This window comes from Pristiophorus japonicus, chromosome 2 (genome assembly GCF_044704955.1).
Source record: "Pristiophorus japonicus isolate sPriJap1 chromosome 2, sPriJap1.hap1, whole genome shotgun sequence".
Lineage (NCBI taxonomy): Eukaryota > Metazoa > Chordata > Chondrichthyes > Pristiophoridae > Pristiophorus > Pristiophorus japonicus.
This window is the reverse complement of record NC_091978.1, coordinates 195,060,927-195,080,620: the sequence shown is the minus strand read 5'-3', so window position 1 is coordinate 195,080,620 and position 19,694 is coordinate 195,060,927. Positions and strand designations below refer to the sequence as shown.

The 19,694-nt window shown below is 47.2% G+C and overlaps 1 protein-coding gene across 1 annotated transcript; it reads left to right on the top strand.

Annotated features, from left to right (window-relative positions):
* The first annotated feature begins 5,770 nt into the window (after positions 1-5,770).
* LOC139229531 (uncharacterized) lies at positions 5,771-6,896 on the top strand. The gene is made up of 2 exons (XM_070861095.1): positions 5,771-6,336; positions 6,833-6,896. Exons 1-2 carry the CDS (start codon positions 5,771-5,773, stop codon positions 6,894-6,896), a joined length of 630 nt encoding a protein of 209 aa, XP_070717196.1.
* Positions 6,897-19,694: the final 12,798 nt, after the last annotated feature.

Sequence of the window (19,694 nt, the reverse complement as noted above, 5' to 3'; positions counted from 1 at the left end):
AATGCAAGGGGTGCCCGAAAGGTTGTCGCAAGTGCTGAGGAGCATGGAGGCATCTGTCTCCCGCATTGTGGACAGCTCTGCGCACACCATGGGGACCATCATTGCCAGTGTGCAGACGATGAACTCCCAGAGGGACTGTGCGGATCCAGGTGCGTGTCATGGGCGATGTGGCAGCTGCCATTACATCACAGGTGCAAGGGAACGAACATCTGAGTGCTGCTTTGGATAGGATGGCCGCTGTCCTGGAAGCTCAGAATGTTCTCATGCACACTGGGCAACAGGGCACAGAGCATTTTACTGCTGTCATCTCTCATGGTTTTCAGAGTGTGGCTGCTGTCATGCAGTCTCAGCTGGAGGCTACGCGAGATCTGACTGCTGCCATTGTGGCCGGGTCCACCACAGTCCATCAGGGGCCTAACAGTGCCACATCACCTCACCGACCTGTGCTCCAGCAGCTTGGTGGGGGGAGGTGAGGTGCTGCTCCGGGGGAGTGACGCTGGCTCCTCGGACCAGAATACTGATGTGGGCTCTCCGGTTCACAGCAGCACTGAGCTGAGAGCTGCCACTCCGCAATTGCTACCAACCATGGAATCGCCCCAGCCACTTCCGACTGAAGGCGCACAGGAGGATGCGGCCCAGTCACAGCCAGCCCTTCCAGAGCCAGAGCTGGTCGAGGTCGTCCAGTAAGGACATCTGTAACTTCCTCTACACACACACAGCAGTCTTCCTAAAGCCATGAGGCAGCCAAAGGGGAGACACTGCGGCATAGTGTAAGGATAGGTCTGCGTAAGAGGGGTAATAAGGAGTTGCTCAAGGGTGATAATTAATTATGTGACTGTTTTGAAAACCCATTGTTTGCTTTCTAATAAATCTTCATTTTGTGTTTGGAATTTGTGATCATTTCTCATTTGACTGTGCGGGAATGATGTGAATGAGGGTTCACAGGTTGGCCTATGGACATGGCCAGATGCAGGCTCAACTGAGCATTGAGTTATGTGAACCGTGCAGCTATGAGACGGCTTTGTGCTTCCCTTGCAGGCTCATGATGGCAACACCTGCGTGGCTGTCCACCCACATCCTGCTCCTCCTCCTGTGCCTCCTCCTCCTTGTGTGCTTCTGGATACTCTTCCTCCTCTTCCACAGGTGCCACTGTTGCCTCATCCTCCAATGGCTATGCCCTCATGATGGTCAGGTTGTGGAGCATGCAGCACACCACCACAAATATGGAGACACGCTCAGGCGAGTACTGCAGCAGATCCCCTGAACGGTCCAGGCAACAGAACCTCTGCTTGACAATCCCACTTGTGTGTTCGATGATGGTCCTGGTGGCTGAGAGACTGCCATTATATGCATGCTGCGCAGCAGCTTTAGGGTTGCAAAGGGGAGTCATAAGACAAGTGCTCAGCGTGTAACCCTTTTCACCGAGGAGCCAGCCGCAATCTTGATTCGGCCCAGTAAAGAGTCGTGGCACATCGCTCTGCTGCAGTATGAATGCATCGTGGCTGCCAGGAAACCGGGCATCAACCTCCATAATGTTGCAGTTGTGGTCGCAGACCAGTTGATCATTGAGGGAGTGGTATCCCTTGCGGTTTCAGAAGGCCTCGGGAGTGTGTTGGCGTGCCCTCAGACCGACATGGGTGCAATCAATGACCCCCTGGATCCTGGGGAAGTGCACAATACACAGGAATCCAGTCTGCTGCTCCAACTGCTTGTCCCTGCTCATAGGGAAGGAGATGTAATTGGTCTTCCTCCTATAGAGAGCATCTGTGACCTCCCGTATCGATGCATGGGCTGCAAACTGCGAGATGTTGCACGTGTCCGCAGTGGCAGCTTGGAAGGACCTAGTGGCGTAAAAGTTCAGGCCGTCGTAACCTTGGTTGCCACGCTCAGGGCTGTCCTCACCCATGTTTGCGGCTCCAAGTCTGCCTGCAGGAGATTGCAGAGCTCCGTGACTATGTCCTTGTGGAATCGTAGTCTGCGCAGGCACTGATCATCATTCAGATCCCTGTATGGGAATTGGTGACAGAAGACCCTTTGTCGATATGGCCTTCTGCCCCCACATCTGTGCAGTCATCTTGCTATCTCTTCTGCCATATTGGCTTCTCCTTGCTGCTCTGCTTGATCCTCCACCTCGGTAGGTTGCTGCTGCATAGCATCTGGCTCCGCTGCAGGCTGCCTCCTGTCCTGCTGGCCCAGTATCTGGTGCCGGGGGTCCATATACCTCACTCTCCTCCTTAGGGGATGCCTTTGCTGAGGGTCTTCTTGTGGCAGCTCTCTGGCCTCCCCTCTGTAGCCATCTCCCTGGCCCTCTCCATGCTGGGTCACCATGATACCTGCAGCCCTTGCCCGCTACCTCTGCAGCTGTTGGACCTGGCGCTGCCTTCTCTTCTGTGCCTCGGCGGCACACACAATGTGCAGGAGCCATTGGCCTGCCAGCACTACCGCCATTTCGAACCCCTTCCCCAGCCTCCTCTAACTTGGCTCCCGGTTCTGCAGGTGGAGATGCCTCCAGCACTCTCAATCAATCTCACCGTGTAATATCCTTGCACTGGTTCTGCAGGTGGAGATGCCTCCAGCACTCTCAATCAATCTCACCGTGTAATATCCTCGCACTGGTTCTGCAGGTGGAGATGCCTCCAGCACTCTCAATCAATCTCGCAGTGTAGTATCCTTGCACTGGTTCTGCAGGTGGAGATGCCTCCAGCACTCTCAATCAATCTCGCAGTGTAGTATCCTTGCACTGGTTCTGCAGGTGGAGACGTTTCCAGCACTCTCAATCAATCTCACCGTGTAATATCCTCGCACTGGTTCTGCAGGTGGAGACGTTTCCAGCACTCTCAATCAATCTCGCAGTGTAGTATCCTTGGACTGGTTCTGCAGGTGGAGACGTTTCCAGCACTCTCAATCAATCTCGCCGTGTAATATCCTCGCACTGGTTCTGCAGGTGGAGACGTTTCCAGCACTCTCAATCAATCTCGCAGTGTAGTATCCTTGCACTGGTTCTGCAGGTGGAGACGTTTCCAGCACTCTCAATCAATCTCGCAGTGTAGTATCCTTGCACTGGTTCTGCAGGTGGAGACGTTTCCAGCACTCTCAATCAATCTCGCAGTGTAGTATCCTTGCACTGGTTCTGCAGGTGGAGACGTTTCCAGCACTCTCAATCAATCTCGCAGTGTAGTATCCTTGCACTGGTTCTGCAGGTGGAGACATTTCCAGCACTCTCAATCAATCTCGCAGTGTAGTATCCTTGCACTGGTTCTGCAGGTGGAGATGCCTCCAGCACTCTCAATCAATCTCGCCGTGTAATATCCTCGCACTGGTTCTGAAAGATGGTGAAAAAATCATCGACACAGATGCAGCAAAAACCAGCACACCATTAAGGAATGCTGGCGGTCTGCAGCAAGAACTAGGCACCGACCAAAAAAACCTACTCTTGGCACCATCGAGCGGTGACAAGAATTTTCGAGCGGACTGTGGCTTCTGGCCCAGGACCTCGGCGGTACGCGCTCTGATGACTCACTTAGGAGTGTCGGCCTGCAGCGTGGCAGAAGTGAGGGGAAACGGTGGGATGATGCTCACTGCCGGAAAACCGTGACAGGCGATTGGGCGATCGGTGGCCATTACAATCCGCAGGATGGCTGCTGATTTCCGGTGGTAACAAGCCTTAAGGAAAGGAGCAAATTCGGCCCCCTAATATTTAAATTGAGGAAACCACTTGAAAATCCTGATCTGTCCTTACCCATTCTTATGCCTGCTTTCATTCGTATCTATCTAATCATAGCCAGAGAATCACCTGTAATGGCTTCTCTTCCCTCTCCTGCATCGTTACCTCTGGTGTCTCCCAAGGATCTATCCTTGGCCCCCTCCTATTTCTCATCTACATGTTGCCCCTTGGCGACATCATCCAAAAACACAGCATCAGTTTCCACATGCACACTGACAACACCCAGCTCTACATCACTACCACTTCTCTTGACCCCTCCACGGTCTCTGCATTGACAGACTGCTTGCCCAACCTCCAGTTCTGGATGAGCAGAAAGTTTCGCCAATTAAAAGTTGGGAAGACCGAAGCCATTATTTTCAGTCCACACCACAAATTACATTCCTTAGCCACTGACTCGATCCCTCTCCCTAATATCTGTCTGAGGCGGAACCACACTGTTCGCAACCTTGGTGCCATATTTGACCCCAACATGAGCTTCTGATCACATATCCGTGGCATATTCGATGTCTTCTCCAATGCTTCTCCTCCATTTTGAGCGGTCTTGGGCCAGGGATTCCCAAGAGTCAGTAGGGATGTTACCTTTTTTTCAAGGAAGCTTTGAGGATGTCCTTGAAGCATTTCTCTGCCCTCCTGGAACTCACTTGCCGTGATGTAGCTCAGAGTAGAGTGCTTGTTTCGGGAGTCTAGTATCGGGCATGCAGACAATGTGGCTCGTCCATCAGAGCTGATCGAGCGTGGTCAATACCTCGGCGCTGGGGATGTTGGCCTGAGCAAGAACACTGATGTTGGCACGCCTATCCTGCCAGTGAATTCGCAGGATTTTGTGGAGGTAGCATTGATGGTACTTCTCCAGTGGTTTGCGGTGCCTACTGTACATAGTCCATGTCTCTGAAGCATATAGGAGGGCGGGTATCACTACTGCTCTGTAGACCATGAGCTTGGTGCCGGGTTTGAGATCCTGGTGTTTGAACACTTTTCACCTCATGCGACTGGAGGCTGCACTGGCACACTGAAGGCGATATTGGACCATCATCGATGTCTTTCCTTGCTGAAGTAAGCTCCCCAGGTATGGGAAGTGATCCACATTGTCCAAGGTCTCATCATGGATCTTGATAATCGGGGAGGAGTGCTGTGTGGTGGGGGCAGGTTGGTAGAGAAACTTTGTCTTATGGGTGTTTAATGTAAGGCCCAGACTCTCATATGCTTCAGTTAAGGTGTTGACGATGGTTTAGAGTTCGGCCTCCAATTGTGCACAAATGCAAGCATCGTCTTCATACTGTAATTCAACGCAGAGGTTGGAACAACCTTGGATCTGGACTGGAAGTGGTGGAGGTTAAACAATTTCCCACTTGTCCTGTAAATTAATTCCACTCCAGCATGGAGCTTGTTAAAGGTGAGATGAAGCATTGCAGCGAGGAAGATTGAGAAGAGCGTTGGTGTGATGACACAGCCTTGCTTGACCCCAGTCTGCACTTGTATTGGGTCTGTGGTGGATCTGTTAAGAATCACGGCTTGCATGTCACCATGAAGCAGGCTGAGGATGGTGACAACTTTTGAGGACAGCCGAATTTGTGGAGGACATTCCATAATCCCTCACCATTGACAGAGTCGAAAGCCTTTTTGAGGTCAAAGAAAGCTAAGTATAGAGGTTGATGTTGCTCCCTACACTTTTCTTAGATTTTTCACGCAGTGAAGGTCATGTCCATTGTGCCCCTTTGTAGGCGGAATCCGCATTGCGACTCTGGGAGGAGCTCTTCAGCCACTGGGAGGAGATGGTTCAGGAGGATTCTTGCAATGATTAAAATTGAGATAAGATGGCAGCCATGGAAAGCGCCACCCCCGCTACCTCTCCCGGTCCCTGGGATTATTTTCACCATTCTTAAAATATCACTGATTCTCGTCGCCCGCGATCCCCTGGCTCCTGATATCAGTTTTTTTACCGGTTTACTCGCCGCTCGCTGCCTGGTGCTGTTGGATTAAGACTCGGAGCCAAATCGCTGAGTCGGAGAAGCCAGCAGCAAGGTTGGGACCCAGGGAAGGCTCAGCATGGACCAGTACGAGGTCGGGACCCAGGGAAGGCTCAGCATGGACCAGTACGTGGTCGGGACCCAGGGAAGGCTCAGCATGGACCAGTACAAGGTCGGGACCCAGGGAAGGCTCAACATGGACCAGTACGAGGTCGGGACCCAGGGAAGGCTCAGCATGAACCAGTATGAGGTCGGGACCCAGGGAAGGCTCAGCATGGACCAGTACGAGGTCGGGACCCAGGGAAGGCTCAGCATGGACCAGTACGAGGTCGGGACCCAGGGAAGGCTCAGCATGGACCAGTACGAGGTCGGGACCCAGGGAAGGCTCAGCATGGACCAGTATGAGGTCGGGACCCAGGGAAGGCTCAGCATGGACCAGTACGAGGTCGGGACCCAGGGAAGGCTCAGCATGGACCAGTATGAGGTCGGGACCCAGGGAAGGCTCAGCATGGACCAGTACGAGGTCGGGACCCAGGGAAGGCTCAGCATGGACCAGTACGAGGTCGGGACACAGGGAAGGTACGGCATGGGCCAGCAGCGAGGTCGGGAGGCCGAGGCCAACAGCGAGGTCGGGACCCAGGGAAGGTACACCTCTGTGCTCACTGACCTACATTAGCTCCTGGTTAAGCAACATCTTGATTTCAAAATTCTCATCCTCGTTTTCAAATTCCTCGATGGCCTTGCCCCTCCCTATGTCTGTAATCTCCTCCAGCCCCGCAATATCTGTGCTTCTTTAATTCTGCCCTCTTAAGCATCCCTTATTATAATCACTCAACCATTGGTGACATACCTTCAGTTGCTTAGGCTCTAAGCTCTGAAAGACCCTGCCTAAACCTCTCTGCCTCTCTTTCCTCCTTTAAGATGCTCCTGAAAACGTACGTCTTTGACCAAGCTTTTGGTCACCTGCCCTAATTTCTCCTTATATGGATCGGTGTCAAATATTTTGTCTTATAATACTCCTGTGAAGCTCCTTGGGATGTATTCTACATTAAAGGCGCTATATAAATACAAGTTGTTGTTGTTGTCCTTAGATATATCTTCGGATTTGGTTTTATGCGAAACCCTATTTTCTAACTTTTAGATCCTTTCTTCCACAGTACAAGACTTCTAATGGCTTTTGCACCAAACCAGGAGAGTTGGCTTAACATTTTGATTGCTCCAAAGCTGCAGTGATGTGATTTTCCATAGGTCCAAGAAAACAACAAGGAGTACGGGCAAGCTGGTCTTCTCAACAGTGGCCTGGAAAAGAAAGAAAGAAAGCCTTTTATGTCCACCGGACGTCTCAAAGCACCTCGCAGCCAATGAAGTACTTTTGTAGTGTAGTCATTGTCGTCAATTTTTTTCTGTAGTTGAGATTCAGCTGAGAATAGAGAACGCTCTTCACATATATTGCTGGCCAGTTTACATGCGTTGCAGTATCTGATAGTTATTTCAATGGCTATATTTGCAATTTTCACATGTAACATATAATAGAAGAAAGAAATACACATTGCTACTAGGTTCATTTTTTATTAAAAAATCTATTAATGTGTATGAATACTTTGATTATTAAATTAGTCTCTTTACAGCTAAAGTCAAGAATACTAATGTTGTGTTACTGAATATATTCTCTCAATTTTTACAGTAAGTTGCAAATCAATAGTAACTAACTCCTTGGGCAGAGAACGTTGATAGCAGCACAATTCTCTTTATGTCCACAATACCTTCAATGTCATCAGGAGCCTAAAGGCAGAAGTGTTTTTACAGAATGTAATTTTCTTTCTCCATTATTAAGCTATGTCAGCACCTCCTTCAATATGTCAATGCACCTGCAGTCTCTGTTTAACTTTAAAGCAGCTTGTTTGCAACTAAAGCCTTTATGGCTCTGCTGTTGTGTATTTTTATATACTGATTTTTGATTCCCATCGTCATCTCTCTTCTACTAACTGTCCCGTTTTACTCCTCATTTCTCTGTATTTTTCTGCTGCTTGTGTCTAAGTTTATCTGTACTTGTATGCTAACTCTATATTATTAATTTTCCCAAAACTGTTTTCTTACTGTCATTTCATTTCTGCTTCTCTGGGGGTGATTTTAACCCTACATACCTGGCGGTAACCAGGCAGGTCAGCTGCTAAAATTGACAGTTACTTACTCACTGGAAAACCGACCAGACTCCGCTGACCTCAATTTTCACTCAGGATTCTGTAAAGGTGGCTAGGCTGCCTGCCCGAAATCGGCAGAATCCTTCTTTAAATATGTAGATGCCATCGGGGCCTGACTACAATTTTAACTGGTCGGCCTGAGTGGGAAGCCGCAATGCGAGTTCTGTCAGGCTGACCCAGTGACAAAGATGAACAGGGCCAGAAGAGACCCAAAAAGGTAAGTTTTTATGAAATTTTTTCTTGCTCCTTCTGGTCTATGCCTAGGTAGATACTGTGAAGGTCGCATATAAATGTTTCCCTGCCTTTCTTAGGCAAAATTACATGATTCCCCCATAGGAGGCAGTCCAAATGGATGGACATTTCGTCCTTGCCTCGGTGGAACGGCTTAATTTCGTCTTGCATTTCCCCTGGGACCGCCGACCAGCTCCCATTGAGGACGCAGATTTTTACTGGTGATAGCACCGGGTCCTGGCTAGTCCAGGTCCTGATCTGGCGAGTCGTGACGGGTGACCACTCACTCTCAAAAGGATCCATTACAAGGAGCAAGTCTGCGGGTTGCGCCATTTCCACCCCGGTGGTGGGCAATGGTAGCCGACTGAGGGCATCTGCACAGTTCTCAGTGCCTGGTCTGTGGTGGATAATCATACGCAGATAACATTGGTGCCCATCCTTGGATGCGGGATGAAGCATTGGTGTTAATACCTTTGCTTTCTGAGAACAGCGAAATGAGTGGCTTGTGGTCAGTTTCGAGCTCGAACTGGAGCCCAAATAGCTATTGGTGCATTTTCTTAACCCTGTATACGCATGCTAATGCTTTTTTTCAACCATACTGTAGGCTCTTTCAGCCTTAGATAAGCTTCTGGATGCATATACAACTGGTTGCAGTTTGCTTGACCCATTGGCTTGCTGTAACACACAACCGATCCCGTACGAAGATGCATCTCAAGCTAGTACTAAATGTTTACATGGGTCATACAGTACAAGTAACTTGTTAGAACATAGCAGGTTTCTGGCCTTATTAAAGGCTGTGCTTAAGATTTACCCCAAACCCAGTTGTCACCCTTGTGTAGCAATAAATGCAATGATTCCATCACAATGCTCAACCCCGTTAGAAAGTTGCCAAAATAGTTGAGGAGTCCCAGGAACGAACGCAGCTCCATCACATTCTGTGGTCTGGGTGCATTCTTAATGGCCTCTGTCTTGCAGTCTGTGGGTCTGACGCCGTCCGCCGCAATCTTTCTCCCCAGAAATTCGACCTCTGGCGCCAGGAAAACACACAGAGCGTGAGTCCCACTCTGTCCAGTCGTTTGAGAACCTCTTCCAGGTTGTGCAAGTGTTCGGTGGTGTTGCGGCCAGTGATCAAGATGTCACCTTGGAACACCACAGTGCATGGAATCGATTTCAGCAGACTCTCCATGTTCCTCTGGCAGATGGCCGCTGCTGAACGAATCCCAAAGGGCCATCTGTGGTATATGAACAGTCCTCTGTGTGTGTTGATGCACATCAATTTTTTCGAAGGTTCAGCCAGCTCCTGTGTCATGTAAGCAGAGGTTAGATCCAGCTTGGTGAACGACTTCCCCCCTCTAGCATTGAAAACAGGTCATCCGCTTTGGGTAGTGGGTACTGGTCCTGTAATGAGACTTGGTTGATCGTTACCTTGTAGTCCCTGCAGATTTTGACCGTCCCATCGCTCTTCAACACCGGAGCAATTGGACTGATCCACTCATGAACTCGACTGGCGATATGATCCCCTCTCATTGAAGTCTATCCAGCTCGATCTCGACTTTCTCTCGCACCATGTATGGAACCCCACGGGCCTTGTGATGAATGGGTCATGCATCAGGGACTAAATGGATCTGCACTTTGGCGCCTGTGAATTTGCCAATGTTTGGCTCGAATAACAACGGGAATTTGTTTAGCACATTGTTGCACAAGGCGTCATCCTCCAAAGACTGTGCTTTGATGTCGACCAGTTCCATCAGATCTTTCCTAGCCAGCTTCTGCCGAACAGCATTGGACCATCGCCTGGTACAATCCATAGTGGTAAATCATGCACAGCTCCATCGTATGATACCTTTACTGCTGCACTGCCAATGACTGGTATGAGCTCTTTGGTGTAAGTGTGCAGCTTAGTGTTGATCGGACTTAGCTTTGGCCTTTGTGCCTTGTTGCCCCACAGTTTCTCAAAAGCCTCCTGGTTCATAATTGACTGACTCGCTCCCGTGTCCAATTCCATGGAAACTGGAATGCCGTTTAATTTGACTTTTAACATTATCAGAAGGCTTTTGGTGGTGAAGGTGTGTACACCATACACTTCCTCTTCAGCCTCGGGTTGAGTTGCCTCTCTTACTCGTTCAGTGTGATCCACGCCGGATCGGTCATCTTCTGCCGAATCTGCCATTTGGTGAGTGGCAGCACGTTTGCACATTCGCTGGAGGTGCCCCATTGTTCCACAGCCCTTGCACACATAGTGCTTGAATTGACATTGATGGGCTCGATGATTATCCCCGCATCACCAACATGGTGCTAATGGATTCGCATTCACGCCCCACGGTGGACTCTGAGTCATCCTAGGTCTGGCCTCTGCGGGCATGTAGGGCCTGCCATGTACAGTTCTGCCTGCTGAAGACGTTATTTTATGCACAGTACTTGCCGGTGAGCTTCGATGCTGCAATGATATCTGTTTAGTGTTATCGTTCGTGGACATGAAAGCCTGGGCTATTGTGATGGCCTTGCTCAGATCTAGGGATTCGGCAGACAGCAGTTTGCGAAGAATGACCTCGTGGCCGATTCCAAGCACGAAAAAGTCCTGCAACACTTTGCCCAAAAATCCAGCAAATATGCACGGACCCACAAGGCATTTCAGGTCGGTGACATAACTTGCCATGTCCTGGCCCTCGGAGCCGTGGTGCGTATAAAAGCGATACCTGGCCATCAAGATGCTCTCCTTTGGCTTGAGGTGTTCCTGAACCAGCTTGCACAACTCTTCATATGTCTTGTCCGTTGGTTTCGTCGGTGCTCGCAGATTTTTGATGAGGCCATATATCGTGGACCCGCAAACGGTGAGGAGAATCGCCCTGCGCCTGATCGTGGTTTCTTCCTTTTCCAGCTCGTTGGCCACAAAATACTGGTCAAGATGCTCAATGAAGGCTTCCCAATCATCACCCTCAACAAATCTCGCAAGAATACCAATGGCAGCCATAACTGCGTGAAAGTTCGTGATCTGTTATTCGTCGCCAATTGTTACGTTTAGAATAACTGCACAAGACTGTCTATCTTAAGCTCAAACTGTTGTGACCATGGTCTCTTTATTGTAACTCCAGAGTGAGGAGGCAGCATGGTCGACTGCCTTTTATACCTGCTTGCCCAGGATGTGCAGGTGACCCTTGGGTCTCCCACAGGTGCGCCCCCTGGTGGCAAGTCTTACACATTGGTTATGTTTACATACGTAACAATTACAATCATTCATCAGATGATAGGTGTAAACATCTCCTATAGTCCCTACCATTCACATATTTTATTTGGGAAGGTAGTGAGTAATGAAACAAATGGAGCAGAATTAACCTTTCACAGAACGTGGAGCATGTGTAGAGCTGGCTCGATAAGAAACAATTTCCTTAATTGCTTAATTTCAATAAACATATGGCATGCTAACTCTTCATAATGAATGTTAGCCTCAATACTAAATACCCAGTGTGGTGGAACAGCTCATTTACTGTAATTTCATTGTGCAAATGAACACATAGTGAGTAACTATTTTTGGAAATTGAAATTGATAGAGAACAATTTTATGAACAGAATGTACAGTGAAAAGCTTCAGTGAGTTATTTAATGAGAGAACGAGGGAGTCTAATAAATTGAATTATTAACATTCAGCTCAACACTTCTTACCCTTGCTCAAAACAAAGTCAAATATAACCTCTAACATACATACCTACCTTGACTTAAACATTTACTCAAGTGAAAGATCCTTCTGCCCTAAGGATAACTTTTGTGCTTCAGATATAGAGACAAAAAAAGAGAGCAATGTAGAGTGTAAACCTCTGGTTAGCCTTGGGACAGATATTCTGAAGCCTGGCTATTGTCTGAATTCTGATGAAAGGTGTCCATCCATTAATCTTTTCCAATGCTGATGGGCCAACTTCTGTTTTAATTTCAGATATCCAGCATTCACAGTTGTTCATTTGATTTGTAGCCTGGACTTAGAAATATGAATTTGAGCATTCACCAGATAAGATTAACTGAAGAATTCCATATTTCTGATTATTAATCATGCATGGCAAAGCTTTGCTTATTTCTTCTCAGGATATGGGTCAAGCTGAGAAGACTGGATCTCTAGGTATCCTGATAATTCAATTGATTGCTAGGCCACCTTACAGGGTATGAAGAGTCAATTCACATTGGGCGGGACTGGTGTCATATATAATCCAGACCAAGTAGGGATGGTAGGTTCCCTTCCCTGAAGAACATTACTGAACCAGTCGGGTTTTTACAATAATACAACAGCTTTCATGATTATTTTTCTGACAACAGTCCACAGATTACCAGATTTATTGAATTAAGTTTTAGAATTTGCAAGAGCTCACGACCTCTAGAATACTAATTTGTATCATAACCACTATAATACCACACGTAAGTAACACAATTTATGCTGCTCTGAGTAAAAAAGATGTAACTATGGTTAATGTGCTTATTTTATAAGAACATAACATAAAAAATAGGAGTAGGAGTAGGCCATACGGCCCCTCGAGCCTGCTCCGCCATTTAATACGATTATGGCTGATCCGATCATGGACTCAGGTCTACTTCCCTGCCCGTTCTCCATAACCCCTTATTCCCTTATCATTTAAGAAACTGTCTATTTCTGTCTTAAATTTATTCAATGTCCCAGCTTCCACAGCTCTCTGAGGCAGCGAATTCCACAGATCCACAACCCTCTGAGAAAATAAATTTCTCCTCATCTCAGTTTTAAATGGGTGGTCCCTTATTCTAAGATTATGCCCTCTAGTTCTAGTCTCCCCTATCAGTGGAAACATCCTCTCTGCATCCACCCTGTCAAGCCCCCTCATAATTTTATACGCTTCGATAAGATCACCTCTCATTCTTCTGGATTCCAATGAGTAGAGGCCTAACCTACTCAATCTTTCCTCATAAGTCAACCCCCTCATCTCCGGAATCAACCTTGTGAACCTTCTCTGAAATGCCTCCAAAGCAACTATATCCTTTTGTAAATATGGAAACCAAAACTGCATGCAGTATTCCAGATGTGGCCTCACCAATACCCTGTACAACTGTAGCAAGACTTCCCTGCTTTTATACTCCATCCCCTTTGCAATAAAGGCCAAGATTCCATTGGCCTTCCTGATCACTTGCTATACCTGCATACTAACCTTTCGTGTTTCATGCGCAAGTACCCCCAGGTCCTGCTGTACTGCAGCACTTTGCAATCTTTCTCCATTTAAATAATAACTTGCTCTTTGATTTTTTTTTCTGCCAAAGTGCATGACCTCATACTTTCCAATATTATACTCCATCTGCCAAATTATTGCCCACTCACTTAGCCTGTCTATGTCCTTTTGCAGATTTTGTGTCCTCCTCACACATTGCTTTTCATCTTTGTATAATCAGCAAACTTAGCTATGTTACATTCGGTCCCTTCCTCCAAGTCGTTAATATAGATTGCAAATAGTTGGGGTCCCAGCACTGATCCCTGCGGCACGCCCACTTGTTACTGATTGCCAACCCGAGAATGACACAAAGATTTATCTACACTAACATTATAAATTTCTTATACAGATGAACCATACAAGAACTAAAGCTTGATTATAGAAAAATATGAACAGGTAGAAGTAAAATAAGGCAATTCAAGTCACCCAGCCTACTTGTGATGTAAACCTTTATTAAGAACTTGCACAGACCTCATGGCAAACTGATATTCCTGACTATGTGCTGAATTTTGTTTTTTAATGCTTCAGCTCTGTCAACATTCATTTTACTTGGAGACAGTCCATATGTTACATTACTCTCAATGTTGCAAATATTTATTTGAATGATAATGGGAAATTGATAAAATGGATAGGACACCAAGGTTTGAAACAGCAGGGTAGTTATTTGTCGGCATCTGGTTTTGGGCGCAAAGCAGTGTTGCGGCCACAATGCTCACCCGAAATTGGTCCTCGGGCCTCATCTAAATAATCTGGGCACGGTGCCGGCATTTGTTGTGCCTCCACAGGCAGCTCTCCCTTCCGCCTGAATGAATCTCGGGCTGCCTACTATATGGTAATGGCCTCAGGTGTGTACCATGGGGAGGACAGCAGGCGATGGACCATTTGCAAATGGCAGCAGCCGTCAGGAGTGCCGTGGGCCCAGGAGGAGCATTTCTGCTCCTCCTGCCGTCACATAATTGAAAAAAAAGGGCTCGCCTTTTTGATGGTGGCCGGTGAAGAAATTATTATTGTCTTGGATTTATCATAGCTTAAGGCCCGTCACCTGCTCACCTCGTCTGGGCACCAAAGGGTCCTAAAATAGGTGTTGGTGTCTACCACCTGTTTTCATTGGAAAATCATCTGAGGCAAAATTCATGTGTCCTTGGGGCACAGGATGTTAGTCCCCAAAAATGGGCCCATTATGTCCATTTTACACCTGTAAAATGGATACAACGAGGTCCAATTTTCACCCAGTATTCATAGTTCAAAGATTGTTGGATTTAAATGAAATAAGTATTGTCTTGGATTTATCATTAAGGGAGACAACTTTAGTTAAGCCTAATAACATTAATATTAATATTATTATTTTGAACTTTTGTATTGTTTTTTTTTGAATAAACAAACAAATTCATGGCATGCAGAATGAAAACATACTTACTGCATGGGAGAACAAGATGGTGTGGTGGATTAGCCAACAGCTTTTTATATGAGGCTAGTGTTCAAGTCCAGTCTAGACTGATGGGTCAGATGTCCACTGGTTGTGAGGATACCATGAAAGCTAGTCCCAATCCAATCCTTTGTGGCTTTCGGGCTTTATTGCAAAACTGTCATTAATGAACAATATCATTCCGACACGCCTATGTGGTTGGTGTGGAGAAATAATAAAAAACACCACATGGAGGCAGCAGGAAGTCTCTGAGGCTGAGCCATGTTGATAGAGAGTGTTTTACCCTGGATTCAAGAGTGTTGTATTCCCTAGCACTAACATCACACACAAAAATATGGAAACGTACTGTAGGCATTAAGGAATACATTGGGATAGATGTGATGGAAACCTATTATTGTGTTCCTAACACAGATGAGGCTGCACACAGGGAGGTTAAAGTAATAGTGACCTCAGTCTTTAATAAGACACTCCAGAGTGAGAAACAGGCCTTAGGAGCCAGCTAATATACAGTGCTCACAAGGGATGCTGGGATCCCTTGGGACTTCAGGGGATGAGCTCCCTGGTGGCGGAACATGGGAGTGCATGCTTTACAGATAAACTACACCTATGTAATTATTTAATTTACCAAAACATTAAATGATAAACTATAATCATGTTCTCTATGAATCATTATGGGTGTAATTTTAACCTAATCTGCCCAGAGGGATACAGATGGATTGGATTGGCCTCCTCTTTACTTACCATTGACTTAAAAATGACTCAGATTGTCTCAACAGTATTGAGCAAGACATAGAAAGAAGCATCATCTTTCTACTTGCTAGGGTTCAGCATTGCTACCAAGTTAGGAATTGACATGTTCAGCCAAGAATCTCTAATCTAGCAAAAACATAAAAAGCAAAACTCTTACCAGATTCATAATTTCATTGACCGTAAAAGAATGCTATTGATTCACACAAATCAGATGGGGATGTAAATTACTGATCAAGCAATAAAACTGGATGGATAATCCATCATTGCAACATTCCATGTTCTGTATAATCATGACAAATGGATTGAAGTAATTAATACATTACAGATTCAATGTTCCGGTCCTTCTGCATTGCCAACTGCACCAGATCACTGCATGTGTAATGTGCATATCTTGGCTGGTGAGCCAATATTGCATGATTTCATGAGTTTAGCTCACATACTTAATATGGGGACATTCTTACATGATTCCCCAAACTGACTGGGGGGTGGTGAAGGAGGTGGTGGGGGGGGGGGGGGGGGGGCGGGGGCACATGGGGAGGAGGCACAGGGAATCAGTGAAGCAACAGTTCTAAAAGGGATTGACTGTTCGGAAATCAACAATTTTACTGTTGAGTGATGGAGAGCAGAAAATAAAGGAGCAGCGCTGCCCTGTTTGAGGATTCTATTGCAGGAGCTGCAGCAAAGGAGGCTTCTTCTAACAGGTGTCACTGAAAAGTGATCAGGAGGGGACAGTGGGTCTAGTGAGAAGGAGGAACTGAAGGATATCCTTATAAAACGGGAAATTGTGTTAGGGAAATTGATGGGATTGAAGGCCGATAAATCCCCGGGGCCTGAGAATCTGCATCCCAGAGTGTTTAAGGAAGTGGCCCTAGAAATAGTGGATGCATTGGTGATCATTTTCCAACAGTCTATCGACTCTGGATCAGTTCCTATGGACTGGAGGGTAGCTAATGTTACACCACTTTTTAAAAAAGGAGGGAGAGAGAAAACGGGTAATTATAGACCAGTTAGCCTGACATCAGTAGTGGGGAAAATGTTGGAATCAATCATTAAGGATGAAATAGCACGCATTTGGAAAGCAGTGATGGGATCGGTCCAAGGCAGCATGGATTTATGAAAGGGAAATCATGCTTGACGAATCTTCTGGAATTTTTTGAGGATGTAACTAGCAGAGTGGACAAAGGAGAACCAGTGGATGTGTGTATTTGGACTTTCAAAAGGCTTTTGACAAGGTCGCACACAAGAGATTGGTGTGCAAAATCAAAGCACATGGTATTGGGGGTAATGTACTGACGTGGCTAGGCTAGAGAACTGATTGGCAGACAGGAAGCAGAGAGTCAGGATAAACGGGTCCTTTTTAGAATGGCAGGCAGTGACTAGTGGAGTGCCGCAGGGCTCAGTGCTGGGACCCCAGCTCTTTACAATATATATTAACGATTTAGATGAAGGAATTCAGTGTAATATCTCCAAGTTTGCAGATGACACTAAACTGGGTGGTGGTGTGAGCTGTGAGAAGGATGCTAAGAGGCTGCAGGGTGACTTGGGCAGGCTAGGTGAGTGGGCAAATGCATGGCAGATGCAGTATAATGTGGATAAATGTAAGGTTATCCACTTTGGGGGCAAAAACACGAAGGCAGAATATTATCTGAATGGCGGTAGATTAGGAAAAGGGGAGGTGCAACGAGACCTGGGCGTCATGGTTCATCAGACATTGAAAGTTGGCATGCAGGTACAGCAGGCGGTGAAGAAGGCAAATAGTATGTTGGCCTTCATAGCTAGGGGATTTGAGTATAGGAGCAGGGAGGTCTTACCTCAGTTGTACAGGGCCTTGGTGAGGCCTCACTTGGAATATTGTGTTCAGTTTTGGTCCCCTAATCTGAGGAAGGACATTCTTGCTATTGAGGGAGTGTAGCGAAGGTTCACCAGTCTGATTCCAGGGATGGCTGGACTGACATGTGAGGAGAGATTGGATCAACTGGGCCTTTATTCACTGGAGTTCAGAAGGATGAGAGGGGATCTCATAGAAACGTATAAGATTCTGACGGGACTGGACAGGTTAGATGCGGGAAGAATGTTCCCGATGTTGGGGAAGTCCAGAACCAGGGACATAGTCTTAAGATAAGGGGTAGGCCATTTAGGACTGAGATGAGGAGAAACTTCTTCACTCAGAGAGTTGTTAACCTGTGGAATTCCCTGCCTTATCCTTAGCAATGTTTGCAAACAAAAACTACTAACAATTCTCTAAGAAATAACAAATTAAAGTCCTACCTTCATCTTCAAACTGCAATTCACCTTTCTGCACTCAGCCTGGGAAGGCAGCGGGCCAGTGCGGGAGGCCACTTAGCCTGGGCTACGGGTGGAACAATGCACCTGGAGACCACTCGGCCTGGACTAGGGTCGGGAGCGAGTGAACTGGCCAGCATTGGGATTCAACGGAGAGGCTGCAGCAAGCAAATCAACGGAGAGGCTGGGGGCGAGGGGCGATTGAACTGGCCGTCATTGGGATTCAACAGAGAGGCTGCAAGCAATGGAGAGGCTGGGGAGGAGCGGGGGGAGAATGGAGGGAGGGTGGGGGGAGTGAGGAAGCTGGCAATCATCGGGGGCCACAGAGAGAGAGAGGCTGCAATTCAACGGGGAGGCTGGGAGGCGGAAGGTGGTGTGGGAGGGGAGTGAGAGAGGTCGCAAGACTCAAGGGAGGGGAGGAGGGAGAGAGAGGTCACAAGACTCAAGGGGGGGAGGGAGAGAGCAGAGGACAAAAGACCTTTGGGTGTGGTCCATCCATACAGACCTTGTGGGGAGGTAGAGAGAGAGAGCTACGGAGCTATTCTGCCTGCTTTCCTGCCGTTTTGACCTTCTTTGAAAGTTTAACTTTAAGTGTGAGGGAAATACTGACAATTTGCAAGCGTTCTGCATCATTGTGCTATGTAAGATACAATTGATTAGAGCTCATCACATCAGGAACATCAGAGCCCGTAGGCTGCTGTGCAGGAGGCCTTATCCACCACAGCAATTTTGAGTCAGGCATTCGTACCTGCATCTGAGTGATGCAGAATGTGTTAAAAGGCTGAATATCTGCAGAGAAGTTGTCTGTGAGATCTGTGAGTTGCTGAGACCAGGCCTACAGCCGAGAAGAGGCAGGTGGACTGCTTTGTCAGTTGAAGTGAAGGTTACAGCTGCACTTTCATTCTATGCCTCCGGATCATTTCAAACTACAACTGGAGATGTGTGCGCCATCTCCCAACATTCAATACATATCTCCATTCGCTAGGTCGCGGCTGCACTGTATGCACAGAGGAATGACTTCATCAAGTTCCCAATGACTGCCCAAGCAATCCATGACAGGGCTATGGGAGTTCTCAAAGTTTGCTGGCTTCCCAAAGGTACAGTGCTGCATTGATTGTACCCAGATCGCCTTGTGAGCACCTTTGAAGGATGCCGAGCTGTTCAGGAATAGAAAAGGCTTCCACTCCATTAATGTGCCGCTCGTGTGTGACGACATGCATCACATCATGTCAGTCGATGCAAGATACCCTGGCAACACCCATGATGCGATCATCCTACGCGACAGCATTATATCTGCCATGTTTGAGCAGCAGCCAGAAGGGCAGAGCTGGTTACTGGGAGACAAAGGGTACGGCCTTGCCACCTGGCTCATGATGCCCCTACGTGTAACCCGGACGGAAGCTGACCGTCAATACAACATGTTGCACATTACGACGCACAGCATCATAGAGAGGACCATTGGCATCTTGAAACAGCGTTTCCGATGCCTGGACCATTCCGGAGGCTACTTACAATACTCCTCTGAGATTGTCGGTCAGTTCACTGTTGTGTGCTGCATGCTGCATAACTTAGCCATCATGAGGCAGCAGCAGCTGGCAGTGGAAGAAGACCCACCTGCGGTGAGATTGGCTAATGATAATGATTTGAAAGATGCAGGTGATGAGCAAGAGGAGGTGGAGGAGGATGATGATGACATTGAGGAAACCATGCAAGTACCTGAGGCCGGAGCATGATGGCGGAGGTGGGCAGGCAGCTCATCTGTGATCGCTTTACTGATGCCTGAGGGCTCAGCGACAAATATTCCACATAGACATGTTTATTTTTTGGAGCTGTTCCGTAATGTTGTGTTGTGTTAATGGAACATGATTTCGGTTTAATGTAAAATATATGTTATAT

Coding starts and splice junctions, on each gene's coding strand:
- LOC139229531 (XM_070861095.1), top strand. CDS start 5,771: ATGGACCAGTACGAGGTCGGGACCCAGGGAAGGCTCAGCATGGACCAG. Junction 6,337..6,832: donor GAGGTCGGGACCCAGGGAAG/GTACACCTCTGT, acceptor TCTAACTTTTAG/ATCCTTTCTTCCACAGTACA.